Here is a 14595-nt window from a genome sequence, read left to right as displayed (position 1 = left end):
TGAGGAGAGGTGGGGAATGGCTCAGGGCTTTGGGAGAAATTCGCCTGCTTTGGGGCCATGGCTGGGAGGGGGAGGAGGAGAGAAAGAAGGGTCCGGTTATTTGAGAATAAATTGTGCAAGTAACTTGCACCGTCCTTCCACCAACCCCAGTCCCCACCCCCATCCCCGCGCACAGGCATCCTTCTTCCATCCTCAGATTTTGTTTTAAACCCAGGGTAGGACCGCGCTGAGTCAAATGAACTGGTACCCCCCCCCCCCACCCCAACACACACACCCTGTTCTATCAGTTCTCCAATTATCAACCCTTCCTCTGCCTATGGACGCACGCCCTTCTCCTGGGATGGGGTAGGACACTATGGTGAATGGGCTCTTAAGCATCATCCTGGCCCAAGATTGCAAGTTGCAAAGCCACCACCCAAGATTAGCTCCAAAGAGCCACGACTTGGGAACCGCGTCCTTCTTTGGTTACCTATTCCCAGACAGTATTCCAATTCCTAAACGTGGAAGAGGCGTGTGTGTATGTGCCTGTGTGTGTGAGTGCGTGTATGCCTGTGTCACTGTGTGTATGTGTGTGTATACGTGTATGTGTATATGGGGGTACATTAACGGTGATCTTATAAATGCAAACCGGAGGACTGAACTTAAAAGAATCTGGTCAATTGTAAAACAAACAGAAATAAACAACCCTTTAGATGTAATTTGTGGTTTATCTGGAGGTGGAGGTGGCGCTGAAGAGGAACCCCCACCCCCCAATATTTTTTCCTTGGCTGCGCCTCCACCCCCAGCATTTGGAGCGGCGGAGAAGCGGCTCCGGAGTGATTAATCCGGGGATAATTCACCCCCCCCCCCCGCCCCCCGGCGCGAACCCTGCGAAGCGGGATTGGAGCGAGTCATTTCCGAGAGCGCAGCGCGCCTCTCCCCGGCCGGGCGGACACTTGGTTCATTCCAGCCGCAGAAGCTCAGGGCTCCCGCGTACCGGGATTTTTTTCCGAGCAGAAAAAAGCTCCAGAGCTCTCCTGACCTCCTTTCTCCTCGGCGGCGAGCGGAGCCTCTCCCTCGGCGCTGCCGGCCGCGCCATGCCGCGCTCGCGGGGACGGGAGCAGGGGCGCTGCGGCTGCCCCGCGGGGAGAGCTCGCGGCGAAGCCGGGATTTCGGCTCCTGTGCCGGGCGCCGGGAGCCGCTGGGGCCGCCCTCCGCCACCAACGCCGCCGCCGCTGCTGCTGCTGCTGGGCTGGGGGCTGCTCAGCGCCTCGGCCACCGCCGGTAAGTCTGGCTGCGGCGGGGAGCCGGCAGCCACTGAACGCCCCACCCGAACCCGAGCCCACCCAGCCTCGACCCGGTCCCAGTGCCTTCCCCCGCCCCCACCCTGGTCTCAACCTCCCCCTCCCAATTGCCCACCTCCTTCTCATCTACGCCTCTGCCAGCCCCTGATCCTCCACCCAACCCTCCACCACATCCTCACCTCCACCCTCACCCTCATTGCTTTCCCCAACCTCAGCCGCAACTTGGCTGGATTCGGCCGGTGTGGGGGCCTGGGAGACAGACATCCCCGCCCGGGGGTTGCGGGGCACCTGGACCGTGGCTTCAGTTTCTCTAGCCTCCCAGCCCCCGAGGTGCCAGGCTTTTCGCGGATAAACTTTCCCGGAGCCCTACTCCCCCTGCTCCGGATTCTGCTTGGCACGCCCGTCCTGGGGGCTGGAGAGGAACGGCGCGCCCCTTCAGCGAATCCGCGTCTGCAGGGTCTGTCCATCCCTGCCCCCGCCCTTTTTTTTTTCGACTCAAACCCTTGCCCCCGCCGGAGCCGCCCGGAGACTGCGGCCGCCATCCCCCTCCCCAAGCGTCCCCTCCCTTCGCGCTTCCGAGCTAGGAGGGGGGTGCAGGTGGGCGCGCGCCCACGTCGGGGGTCCGGCGCATTATTTGCAAGAGGGCTTAGCTGGGGGCTGGAGGGTGTGAATAACGGGAGGCGGGGGCGGGGGTTGTGCCCAGGGCGGGGGAGGAAGTGTCTCCTCCAGGCTCCGCGTCCCCACATTCCCCTCGGTTCCCACTCCGCGCCAAAGTGCCCTTTCCCGCGCCCTGCTGCAGCCGAGCGCCTGGGCTGCGGCAGCGCCGGCGCGGGCGGCGGGACCCGCTCGCGGCAACCGAGTCCAGGAGGGCGGCAGAGCTGGCGGGTGCGGAGAGTCCCGGAACTTCGCGATGTCTGGCTGCAGCTTGCAGCTCCTCTAAGAGGCACGCGGACCTTCTAGGGAACCTAGTCCCCAGTGGAGCCTACTGGCCCCAACTGGTCCACTCCCACTTTACCCAAGGCACCCTCGAAGCTCAGCTGTAGCCACAACCTAGAAAGTTCCGTGTGTCCTGATGGGGAGCATCCAAAAAGGGACGCCTGGAGCCCCATTTCATTTAGCCCCGAGGCTGACACCCACTGGGGAAGAAAACCCGAAACACCTGCTGCCGGGGGGCCTGGATCCAAGGCACCTCCGGCCTAGTGTGTGTGTGTGTGTGTGTGTGTGTGTGTGTGTTGTTGTTGTTGTTGTTGTTTCAAAGCACTGATTGAATCTCTAAAGGTTTTGGCCTCCACCTCCCCCAACCCCTGTGCCCCTTCTTGGAAAGTGCGCCCCTCTGCTAGCAGGACAGTGAGTGGTGGCTCCCTGGCCCACTGGCTCCAGCATCTTGTGAACGTGTCTCCGCATATTGTGTCGCCTTCCCCTTGGCCGCGTTATATTGGGGTTCCAAGTCAGGGAGGGCGCCCCAAGCCAGTCCTGGATGTATCATTTATACTTGACCGGACTTTCTTAGGTTCTCCTAAGAGTCATAGCCACTGACACCCAGAGAGGGGCGCCCGTGATGCGCGCGCTGGGTTGCTCTGGACTCCAAGCACACCCACACCCACAGCAAAGATGCTCACACCGACGCTGCTGGTCGCACAGACTTGCCACAGGGATGGTGGTGGGGACAGCTGTTACAGTAGGATTCTAGGCTGTTAGTTCAGGCGAGTCCCCTCTATGATTTAGCTTACTGGAGATACTCCATACTCCATATCTGGCTGGATTGTTTTTCTGGTTAGGTTTGTCCCTGCCCCTTGGGCATATCATGTCCCTGGGGAGAGAATAAGGCCTACTCACCAGAGAGCTTGCACACTGCCCAGCAACTCTAGAATCTGGCCTTATAGAGATCCATTTGCTTGCAGCTCTGTGGGAAGATAAGTTGGGGTTGTGGAGGGAATGAGGAGGGGTAATAGCCCCTTCAGGCCCTGCCCCGCCTTCTAGTGCATTCATTTCTTATAAAACCTTTCCCACATTTAAATGCTCTGTCTGGCTTTACAGGCAGCAGAGATTGGAAATGGACTTGGTAACAGGAGATCCGCAGGATGTGGAACACATTCATTTTGTGTTTGCTTCACACTGTTGACTTTAAAAGATGCTTAGGACTGAGCCTGCTCCCTTCCTTGGCTTAGGGATCAATGGCTGAAATAAGCATGAGGATTTGGGAAGCCCAGGCTCATTGCCCACCTTTGCCTGCTTCTTTCAACAACTCTGAGCCCTGCCTCCTTGAAACCTCCATCAGTTACCTGTTCTCCCACTCTCCATCAATAGCTCTCTCTCCTTGGAACACCTTTCTCATGGCTTCTAGACAGGTATATTTTAACATAAGACAAGCCAGGGATATTTCTTGGTGCCCCTAATCTCTTTTAACCACTATCCCACCCGTTCTGACTTTTACTGTCCGATCCCCTCAAAGATGTCTTCACTCACTTTCTCTACTACCCAGCACTCTCTACAGTCTGCTTTCTGTCCCCCAGGACTCCACTGGAACATTCTAGAAGAGAACCCTGATAACACCAATATTATCAAATCCATTGTACTTTTTCTGTTCTTTTTATGATATTTTAAAAAATTGTCGATGGAGCCCTGTTTTCATTTATTTATATGCAGTGCTGAGAATCGAACCCTGTGCCTCACACATGCTAGGCAAGCACTGTACCACTGAGCTACAACTCCAGCCCCACTTGGTCTGTTCTTATCTTCTTTTTGTGGCTTTAAACCTTTTGGGTCATTCCTTTTAAATTTTCTCTTTCTTAGGCTTCTGGACATTGTTATTTTCCACCTAACTCTTAGGTGTTCTACCTCAGTGTCTAATGCTAACACTATTCCCCTTCCTGAAGTATGGTGTCCTGCAGGATTCAATTCCTTTTACCTTTTCCCTGGGTGAGCTCATCCATGCCCATTTCTTCCACTACACACTCTGCAGCTTCCAGACAGGTCTCTCCTGCCAAGACATCTCCTAATATATGTCTCTTGGCTTCTTGGTCCATGGAAACTCTGGGTCCAGACAGCCCATACATCTAGTTGACTCCTGGACATCTCACCTCAATATTTCCCTTCCAAAACAAGCTCATTAGCCTCTCCACTAAGCCTCCAGGATTTCCCAGTTACCCAGCTCAGAACCTTAGAAATATCCTCAGCTCCTTGCTCACATTAGGTGGCTGCCACTTTCTGCCAATTTTATATCCTCGGTTATTCTCAACTGTAGCCACCTTTCTTTGAATGAAGAAGCTCTGAGCATTGGGAGGACTATGATGCAACCCATCCACTTAGTAAGTAATTAAAAAGAGAAGTAATATTAAATTGCAAATATAAAGAGTTCCAACAAGTTCTGATTCCCCCCATGCCACTACCTTCATGGATTAAGAACAATCGAATATCAAATTTGTATTTTAAACATGTCTCCTGCTTTTCTTGTCAGCTAAGGGTGTGCGTTTAGTCTGCCTCTTGCAAACAGGAGCATCAACTGTCCCAGTGTTCAATTACACTACAAACCGAAGGGTTCTAAAATTATTGATATGTCTGCTTTACCTGTTAAACTGTGAGCTTCCTGAAGGCAGCACCTGGCATAGAATTAATGATTGATGGTTGGCTGTTAAATCAGTAACCTGATTTGGCTATTTTTCCCCCCTTCTTTGGACAGTTTTCCAGGGACCAATGAGGCTAAATCAGGAGTTTGGGGGGTCATGGAAATCAGCTGGTTTCTGATGACAAAGACACTTGGTCCCCAGTTGCCTGATTTCCATGGATTGATGAAATAGCTCCCTAGATTTTTGAACTGATGCAACAAGTCCTTGGCACCCACACCAGCATGCCAAGGAAAGGTAATTAACTGTAACTGCTCTGTCACTAATGTGTGTATGGAATTTCCATTTGCCATCCAATTGTGGGCTTATGGCTTGGGAAAAAACAAAACAAAACAAAACAAAAACCAAGCTGCCTATCATTCGGCAGACAGTGCTGGCCATATCTAGGGCTGGTGATCACGTGACCTTGTTGAAGGGGAGACTAGAATCATGGGCAAGAGGATTGGAGAACCAGATTGCAGGGTCTGGAATGCGGCAAGGTTTCCGTTTGTCCAGAGGAGTCCAGCAGGTGGCCTCAGCAGCACCACCTTGACTTGTGAGCCTGACCCGCCTGTGTCATCCTCATTGTCAAGCCAGCAGGATTCAGGGAATCTGATTGCTCAGCAAAGCCACATGTTCCTTGTTGGAGACCTAGCTGATTGCCAGACTTCTCTAGGGCACAGGTTCTCTACCTGCAAGGGGACAAGTCTTTCCTGTTATGGGAAGGATTCTGAATCAGATGCAGAGGGCCCAGCCCCATACCTGCCTCATCCCATGTACCCATTAAATGGCAGGTGGGGCTCAACAGGACTTCATCCAGGAAGTCTGTGTGCCTTGAGCATGTCTTCCTCATGCCCGCCTACTGTGCTCAGAAAGCCATGCTGGGTGCCTGGGGGAGTGACCCTAATAGCTAATGCTTCTGACCCTCTCAAAATCACTTGCATGTATCAACTCAGTCCTCACCGCAACCCAGTGAGGCCAGAGGTATTATTGCCCTAGTTGACAGACGAGGAAACAGGTCCAGAGAGGGCATATGATTCATCCACACAGTAAGTGACCAGGCCCTGGTTTCTCCGAGGTCTGCCTGACTGCAAATCCCTTACTTGGAACCACATTGCTATTTGACTTCTCAAGGGCTTAGTAGGTGCTGCTCCCTTGGGATCCTTCTGTCCCCATCTGTTATGCTGTGCTTCTTCTTCTTCTTCTTTTTTTTTTTTTGACACTGGAGGCCTGCATCCCAAACTTCCAATCTTCAAGCAGCCATGGTCCATCCCTCTCTACCTATGCTCTGCCTGCAAGGGGACAAGTCTTTCCTGTTATGGGAAAGATTCTAAATCAGGTGTAGAGGGCCCAGCCCCATACCTGCCTCATCCCATGTGCCCACTGAACAGCAGGTGGGGCAGAGCAGGACATCGGAGTCATCCAGGAACTCATCCAGGAAGTCCCTCTCTACCAAAGCTACCAAGTCACAGTTGTTTTTAGTCCCAGACACTCATCTTGGTGGAACTTGGATGTGGGCTCTCATGACTGTCCTCATTCCTTTATTGTAAGATCTTCATCCTCCTTCCTGGGATTCTGCACTTCGGTCAGTCTCTTCCTTGCCTGAAGTATTTAGTATTTAGCCTTTGGTCCCACATGACAGGGGTCCTAAAATGCTAGAGGCTCCTGTCTTCTGCTTAAAGGGGTCATTCTTCAACGAGAGGTTAGGAGTTCCTGTGTGGCCACCACCAGAAAACCTATTAGGAACATATACATCTGGCACAGCCAGAAGGAGTACTAAGGCAGTTCATGTCAAGTCCAACATCAGAAAAAAGTGCTGTGCCTACCCTAGAGCTACTGGGTGGCTTTACCCATGGGGAGCAGAGGCCTGGGTGGAGTGGGGTTCATGTCCATGACTCTGCTCTTTTGGAAAGCTTCCGCACCAGAAATGGCCTTTTACTTTCTATGTATTTGTTTCTGTATTGTTGGAAAATTTTCAAGTGAATTGGTCTTGTAAGGGGTTGTCAGTCCTGTCCTTGAAAGTCATTATAAGGAACTTTGGTGATGCTAAAAATAATGTATGTATAGTTAAATTACTGAGAGCATCAAACAACTCCTAGAAATTTACTTGAGAATCTTCAGTGTGGTCTAGAGCAGAAAATAAAGGCTCACATTGCAGCACAAAATAAAGGCTCACATTGCAGCACAAATAGGCTTCTTCCCTGCTACCGTCTCATTTATACTCAATTAAGTGCAATTATAATCCAGAAACTTAAAAAAAAAAAAAGGTGTGTGTCCATCTTCTAGGTTTTCAGATAGAAGCAGAATCTAAGTTCCATTATTAAGTAGCTACATCTATTTATTGATTGAAAGTAAGCAAGTGTGACGGTTGCAACTTTAAAGGGAGGAAGCAGAGACTTTGAAATTTAGACCATTTGAGATACAAGTGTATTATCAGAATGCACCGGCATTTTGTGCAGAATGATTGATGATTCTTCCTGAGATGAGCAAGTGTGGTAGAGTCGACTCAGTTCTCTGGAGATTTGCCTTCTGGTTGCTGCCTTGACTCCCAGCCCTTCCCCCACCCCAGCCTGAGTCCCACTGACTGCCCTCCAATTGTACCCTCCATTGCAATTTCAGGAGTGGCGGTCAAGGATGGAGAGAGATCGGTGAAGCTGGGTGATGATGTGTGGGTGTCTGACACATTACTTGCCAATAAGAAGGAGGTGAAAGTTTAATGGTTTATTTTAAATCCATGTTAAAATGTTCTTAGTGTGAAAATAGCCATCTTGATGATAGCAGCCCTACCTCTGAGGGGCCTCCTGTCTCTTGTCATAGTGCAGCCCCAGAAGGGTGAGCCCTAGAGTGGTCAGGAGGAAGGCATTTTTTTTAGCTTGGGAGTCAGCAAGCCAGTCTCCCAGCCTTGCTCATGCCCCTAACAACCTACATGGCCATGAGCAAATCATTTCATCTTCCTGGGTCTTCATTTTTTTCACCTGTAAAATGGGAACAACCGTACTCACCCTGTCTAGGATGGACTTAGAAACTCTTTCAATAGTAAAACAGAGAAGCTAAAGTCAATAGTCTATACCCCGTCCAATAGGAGGTCCTGCCCAGTGGTCAGGCTAGCTTGGCTTTCCAAGGATGGGGAGCTCACTACCTCTGTGGACAGCCTGCCTGCCTATGCTCTGTGGCTCTGGGCACTGGGTAAAGGAGGGCTTGCTGAGTTTCCCAGCTCTGATCCATTCTTCCACTCTGCAACCTGTATGACTACTCCCTGTAACTCCAAAGGGAGGAAATGAGCCATCTCCTTCCCCAGCTTATAAGACATCCTGGCTGCACCCTCCTCCTGTGCCCCTTCCCAGGAGGCAGCACTGTGAGTTCAGCATGGGAGAAGTGACTGCTTGGGCTTCACTTTCATGAACACAGCCATTGGAATGGGGGCGGGGCAAGAATTGACTTGAGACCTTTGAATTCTAACAGGATGAAATTTGCCTACTCTTAGGGGCCAGTGGTATTCATATCTCCTATGACATTTTTTTCTAAGAAACATGGAAAGAGGAAAATATCACAGGGGTAATCTTTCTGAGTCATGTGGAAGGCACAGTTGCTGTTCCTTGTCTTCTGTAAACCACCCCTCCCTCTCACCGGAGCGTAACACAGAATGACTCCCACCCCCTACTCTCAGTCCGTCACACTTTATGATCATCTGTCTTTGCAATAGCCTTTCTTATCTTATTTAAAAGTTATCCTCCCTTCATCCCCGATCCTAAGGCTATTGCTTCTCTCCTCCAAAAGGTACTCAGTCTTGAAATGTGCATGGCCCTTATAAAATATGTAGGGTTGTTTTTGTATGTCTGTGTATATGTATACATATATATGTATAAATATGCATTTTAAATTTCTATCACTGATATTGAGCTATAACATGTTATCTGGTTTCTTCCTTTATTTGCTCAACACCCTATTTTGAAGATCTAGTTATGCTCTTTATGTGTGTCTAGTCTGGGGTTTCTAACTTCTGTGTTGATTATAAGTTCTGCATCTATTGAATTTTATGTCTCCATTCCTGGGATAGATCCCAGGAAGAACTTGACAGCTCTTTCCCACCTTGCCTGAAGTTCTGAAGAATATCCTTGTATGTGCTCTCTTAGGATCCTGTTTGGAAATAACTTTGAGCTATGCAAATATGGGATTGGGAGTCCTTAATTATGTTAATTCTGTGTATTTGCTGTAGTGTTTTCCAAAACTGCCATTAAAGGTCCCAGAACTATTAAGAGTAAACAAGATGGCTGGAGTTGTAGCTCAGTGGTAGAGCTCTTGCCTAGCATGTGTGAGGTATTGGGTTCGAACCTCAGCACCACATTAAAAATAAATAAATAAATAAATAAAATAAAGGTATTGTGTCCATCTACAACTAAAAATATATAAAAAAAACTAAAAATATATTTTTAAAAAGAGTGTACAAGAGTTTCTCTGTCTTCCCATATCCTCATCAATACCTAATATTATCCTCCTTTCTAATTTTACCATTTTTAACAAGTTTAAAGTGCCGTTTTATTGTTTTAATTTGCATTGCTCTGGTTACTAGTAAGTTTGAATGCGTGCTATATGCTTGTTATCTCTTTGAGTTTCTCTTTGTGTGAACTGCTTATTTGTATTCTTTGCCCATTTTAAAATTGTATTTCCTGTCTTAATTTAAAAAAATTGTTTGGTTAATTTGAAGAAGTTCTGTTTATATTCTAGATATTGCCCTCTGTCAATTTTAGAGGTTACAAAGAATTTCCTCCAATTTTCCATCTGTGTTGTTTATGGGGTCCTTCTTTGAACAGAAGGGCTTCATTTAGATGAAGTCAAATCATCCAGTGTTTTAGGGGAGGCAGAAGTAGAGAAATACATGAACGCTGATGAACTGGGGACAGGTAGGTCCCCAGGCCCAACTGCATCCTCTCTCTTGCAGGACTGGTCTCTGTGCGTGTGCTTTGAGGAGACCCAGAGCCCTCCTGTCCCTCCTGGGCTTCCAAATCCTACAGAAGTTCTCTATTCTGGCTCAAGGTCCTGTGCTGTCTAAAGACCCCAATTAAAGTACAAATTAATTAATCAATGGATGCTACATCTAGAGAATGTGAGGAATTACTCAGTCCTTCAAATTTTATGTGTATTTTGCCAGAATAAAAAAAATAAATGAAGAGGGGCTACTCTCTAGATTCAGGGGACCAGGGGACACATCTAGGAGAGCAATGTGTGGCTGATACACTTGGGAATCAGTAGTAGTGAGCAGATGGCGGGGAGGGGAGTGGGGGATGGGAAGAGCCTGGGCTGGAGGGCTGTCTGTGGAGGTGCTTGGTTGAGTAAGTTCCTGCTACCTGAAAGGCAGCGTGAAGTCTGGGAGGTTTTGAGCAGAGCAGGGGAGGGGCAGCCTGGGTTGGCTGGGAACTGCAGGTCTCTGAAGGAACAAGCAGACAAGAAGGGCCGGTGCTCTGGGGCAGGCAGGTCTTGGGGTGGGTACTTGATGCATCATCCCAAGAGGGCAGCAGGCAGGAGAGCAGGGAGTCCCGCCATGTACCCTCTGCGCTGTGCCCTGTCCTCTTGGAGTTCCTAGAACTGATAGAGTACGTGAAACCCACTCCATAAATCGCGGATCATTCTGCCTCAGCATGAACATCACAAAACTTTCAAGAAACAAAATAAAAATAGAAAACTTCCCTGCTTGGGGCTGAGGCGGCCTGACATTTCACCATTCTGTCTCCAGGGAGACCTATTGTATTCCACTGTGCTGGGGCCCCAGGAGTGTGAGCCTGTCCCCAGCTTGATCTTTCTGCCGGTCTCCTTTTCCTTCCCTTCTCTACCAAACTCCTGTTCCCGTCGCCTGCCCCCTTTCCTCCTCGGGTTCCCCTCTTCTCCAGTCTCACCACTTCCCTGGACTCCAAAGCTGCTCTCCTTCTTTGTACAGTCATCCCGCTTCTCACCCTCGGCCTCACCATCAGTTACAGGCTCTTCCTGAACTTGACCTTATTGCCTCCACCCCCACCCCACTCAGGACCCTCCCTTCCCCAGCCTGTCCTTTAACCAGGTTTCAGCCCAGCGACTCTGTCAACGGGGAAGGTTTTTAAGATCCTTGTTTGCTTAGGTAGGACCTGTGGGCTGGTTCACTGGATTATGAACTGGGTACCTAGTGCAGTGGCCATGAGCTGCAGTCCTGGATGCAAATGCCATTGAAAGCCAAGTTCCTTCCCCCCGTGACAGCTGTTAGCTATTGAAGGCCCAGGGAGCGCCAAGCACACTGGGAAGGAGAGCAGCACAGAGAATCCCTCATTGAAAAGCTTCTTCAAGTCGGAGCAGGAGTGTGGTTGCAGGAGGATGACCTGGACCAGGATGGCTTAGAGGGAGCAGCCCAGTGAAGGCTGAGACAGCAGGCCCTGCATTGGGGGATTTGGGATGATGTCAGGGTCCCTGCTCTTCCTCAGAGTCTCTCTGCAGCCTGCATTACCATCTGCAGTCTGTCTCAGGTTTCAGCTCCCCAGGACTGAAAGAAGCCCCTGCCCACCTGCGCTCCTCTGCTCCTCCACCCCCTTGATGACCCTGCCTAAGGAGGAGCAGAGGAAGGGCTCCAGTGGCTTTGGAGCTGAGGCTGCCTCCACCTACCTGTCAGCCCACACCTGGGCTGCTGGGTGCAGCAACCCCGCTTCCTTCTCCTCCCTCTGCCCCTCTTTGATTACCAGCCCCAGCACTGGTGGTACTGGGGACCTGTCCCCAGAGGCTGTAGCACTCCAGAGGTGGTCACCAGGATGACCAGGTTTGTGTTGATGAGATTAGGCAGCCCCCCAGAGGAGCCTGGGAAAGCGTTAGCATTCCTAAACTGCTTAGTGCACTTCACAAAAGGCCAGTGGGTGGGGGAAGGACAGCTGGGAGCTCCTGAATCACTAAGTCCTTCCTCCAGCCCCGGATTTGTTAGGTGAGAAATCAGGAAGCTCAGGGGAGTCTTAGCCTTAGCTTCCTCCGTGTGCTGATTCCCATTATTCTAGATTTAATACTCACGGAGGAGCGGACACAAAGCACCAACATGCCACTTTCCCTGGGCCTGCTGTGAGGGGAGGCAACTGGTGGTTTGGGACTGAGGAGGCAGGCAGGTGGCGGTGGCCAGCCTCAGGGTGACAGGGGTCCAGGAGGAGGCGCTAGAGGAGGGCAGCCAAGAAGCTCAGATTCCAACCCTTGTCTCATCTTGGCGGGAGCAGGACCCAGTCCCGAGGGAGGAAGCTGCCAGGGTCACAGCGCCCTAGTCCAGGGAAGGGGCATTTAGAGAGCCTACAGTCCCAGAGAGGAGCCAGGGACTCAGCAGGGAAACTGAGGCACATGGCCAGTTATGTAAATAGGAATGCTAGGGCAGGAAGTACGGAGACACTGGGTGGCCTGCAGATGGCACTGGTCCACCCAGCCATTCATTCCTTTATCCTTCCAGGAAGTGAGCTAGGGACTATTCAGTGAATGCCTGGGGGAAGTGGGTTCCACTACCAGACAAGTTTGGGGAACAGTAGTCTGTGGTTTCCAGTAGTCCCAGGGTCTCTCCAGGAAGTTTCTTGGAAATGCAGTCTCCTAAGCCTTACCTCCTACCTATGGAAGCAGAATCTGTATTTTTAACACAATTCCCATGGATTTTTTAACATGATTCATGTGCGTTCTGTGAGCACGGATTTTGGAGGAAGGCCAACTGGGAGTGAATTGTGGTTCTGGTTCACTCTGGGCCTCAGTTGCCACAGTGTTCAAATGGGACCAAAATCCTGCCCTTGAGGTCACGTGTGTAAAGGTCCATGCTTGCCAAGTGCGTGGCTCAGAGCTTGCCTCTCTCCTGTTCCTGGGTTCCAAGGTGTCCTTCATGCCCCACTGAGGGAGAAGGTTTGGCTCTTATTGTTCATTTGGTGTCCCCAGCGCCCAGGACAGGGCCTGCAGCCAGGTAGGCACATTGAGGATTGTGAATGAATGAATGAATGATTGAAGAATGAATGAATGAATGCCCATCAAGCTGTTGTCAGCTCAAACTGAACTCCCTGGATGCTGCTTTTGGGAGCCTCAAAGACACAGTGAGTTTCCTTTTCCCGTTCTCTGTTGCTGCACCCAGTCATGGCAGATTTCCCAAGGCGAAGGATTGCCGAGAGGCTGGGTTAGGGGATGGTGGAAATTTCTGATACAGAGCAATGAGACAGCTGCTTTGTGTCAGCCTAGGCATCAGGAAGATTTGATCATTGCTGAAATCTTTGGTTTAACCATTTTTATAATTAAATATTATGGGGGATAATAGCCATTAACACCTTAGTAAACTTGAACTTATAGGTTAGGAAAGAGTAGGGTTAGGTAGGGTGTTAAGAGGGTAGACCTGTGTGGATTTCGACCCCTCCAATGTCCTTGGGCCTCAGATTTTGAAACCAGAAGTTAACCTGCACCTATCTTTCCTCTTGCCCAGCTCTCATTGGCCCCTCTCACTAAGCTCCGTCTCTGGTGTCTCTTATCCACTCTGGACCCCAGGCTCCATTCTGGCCCTTTCTCATGTGTGGGGCAGCCCCCCACCCCCACTGCTGAACAGCCTCCTCTCCTGATTCCCAGAAAGGTTGATGTTAAGGGCAACATCTGTGTGGAACGTGCTGCTGAATTTGTGCAGGGAAGTGGTGAGAATCTTGTACCTCATGTTCCCTGGGAATGTCACTACTCTACTTGACATCCCTGCCCCAGCCCCCATATCTTTAGCCCCTCAATTTCCTTTAGTCCATGAACATACTTTATTTGCATTTTTAAAGTAAAAAAAAAAACCTTCCGTGACTCTGCACCCCCTTTTGGCTCTCACCCCGTCTCTCTCTTTCCCATCCCACCACGCCTCCTGCAGGGTGTCTGCCAAGTGGTTTCTCAGTGCCTGTCATCTGGCTTCCACCCTCCCACTCCAGGGGAAGCAAGCGCTCCAGCCCAGGGCACCACCTGACTTCCTATTTACCAACTCCGAGAGTCTCTCTTGGCTTCTGGACCTTCACAGTCTGGCCGTAGCTGCCTCTTGACCTTCCCACTGTCCTTCCCCGCCTCCCCTGTTCAGCATCTGATGCTCTCAGCACTCCTTCCCACTTTTGCTTTCCTCTGATGCTGGTGCTGCGCGGCCTTTAGCCTTAGCCCTTTCTTTGTATTCTCTGTTTCATTCCCTCCTATTGACACCGCTGTCCAAATGCTGATAATCTTCATATTTAGGTCTCCCAGGAAGACCTTGTACTCGGATTCCAGATCTGCATACCACCAACTGGTCCACCAGCACTCAGTGTGCCACAAATGGAATTCTTCCTTCCCCTTGTCACCTGTTTGACTCACTCCAACCACCAGCATTTTTACCATCCCAGACTCTTGTCACCCACCTCAACGAATTGCTTCAGTAGCCATGCATCTGCCTGAGCTAGGAATGAGGGATCATCCTTGAGTTTCACCCCACCAACCCCCTTTCACTAGCCAAATCTTGTGAACCTTACCTTCCAAACAATTCCTCAAGCTTCTCCTGCCTCTTTACTGGTACTGCTCTGACTTGGAACTCATTCTTCTCCCAGATAGGTGCAACCTGCACTCTTGCAACTGTGACAGCAGATACAGTATGCTCTCCACATCTGTTTTGGGTTCCTCCAGCTGTTGGCCCACACATCCATCAGAGAGATACAGGGGGCAGGGGGGCTTTCCTCTCAGGGATGGAAGAGTTGGGGCAAGACAGA

The 14595-nt window shown here is 50.4% G+C and overlaps 1 protein-coding gene across 1 annotated transcript in view; it reads left to right on the top strand.

The window, feature by feature from the left end:
- The first annotated feature begins 1076 nt into the window (after positions 1-1076).
- The window catches only part of Csmd2 (CUB and Sushi multiple domains 2), a 539902-nt gene continuing 526383 nt past the window's right edge, over positions 1077-14595 (top strand). The window contains exon 1 of the mRNA XM_027937327.2: positions 1077-1263. Within this exon, the coding sequence (XP_027793128.2) occupies positions 1077-1263 (187 nt within the window). The remainder of the gene's footprint in view (positions 1264-14595) is intronic.

This window comes from Marmota flaviventris, chromosome 10 (genome assembly GCF_047511675.1).
Source record: "Marmota flaviventris isolate mMarFla1 chromosome 10, mMarFla1.hap1, whole genome shotgun sequence".
Classification (NCBI taxonomy): Eukaryota; Metazoa; Chordata; class Mammalia; order Rodentia; family Sciuridae; genus Marmota; species Marmota flaviventris.
Note: the sequence above shows the minus strand (reverse complement) of the source record. Positions and strands in the feature narration are given on the sequence as shown.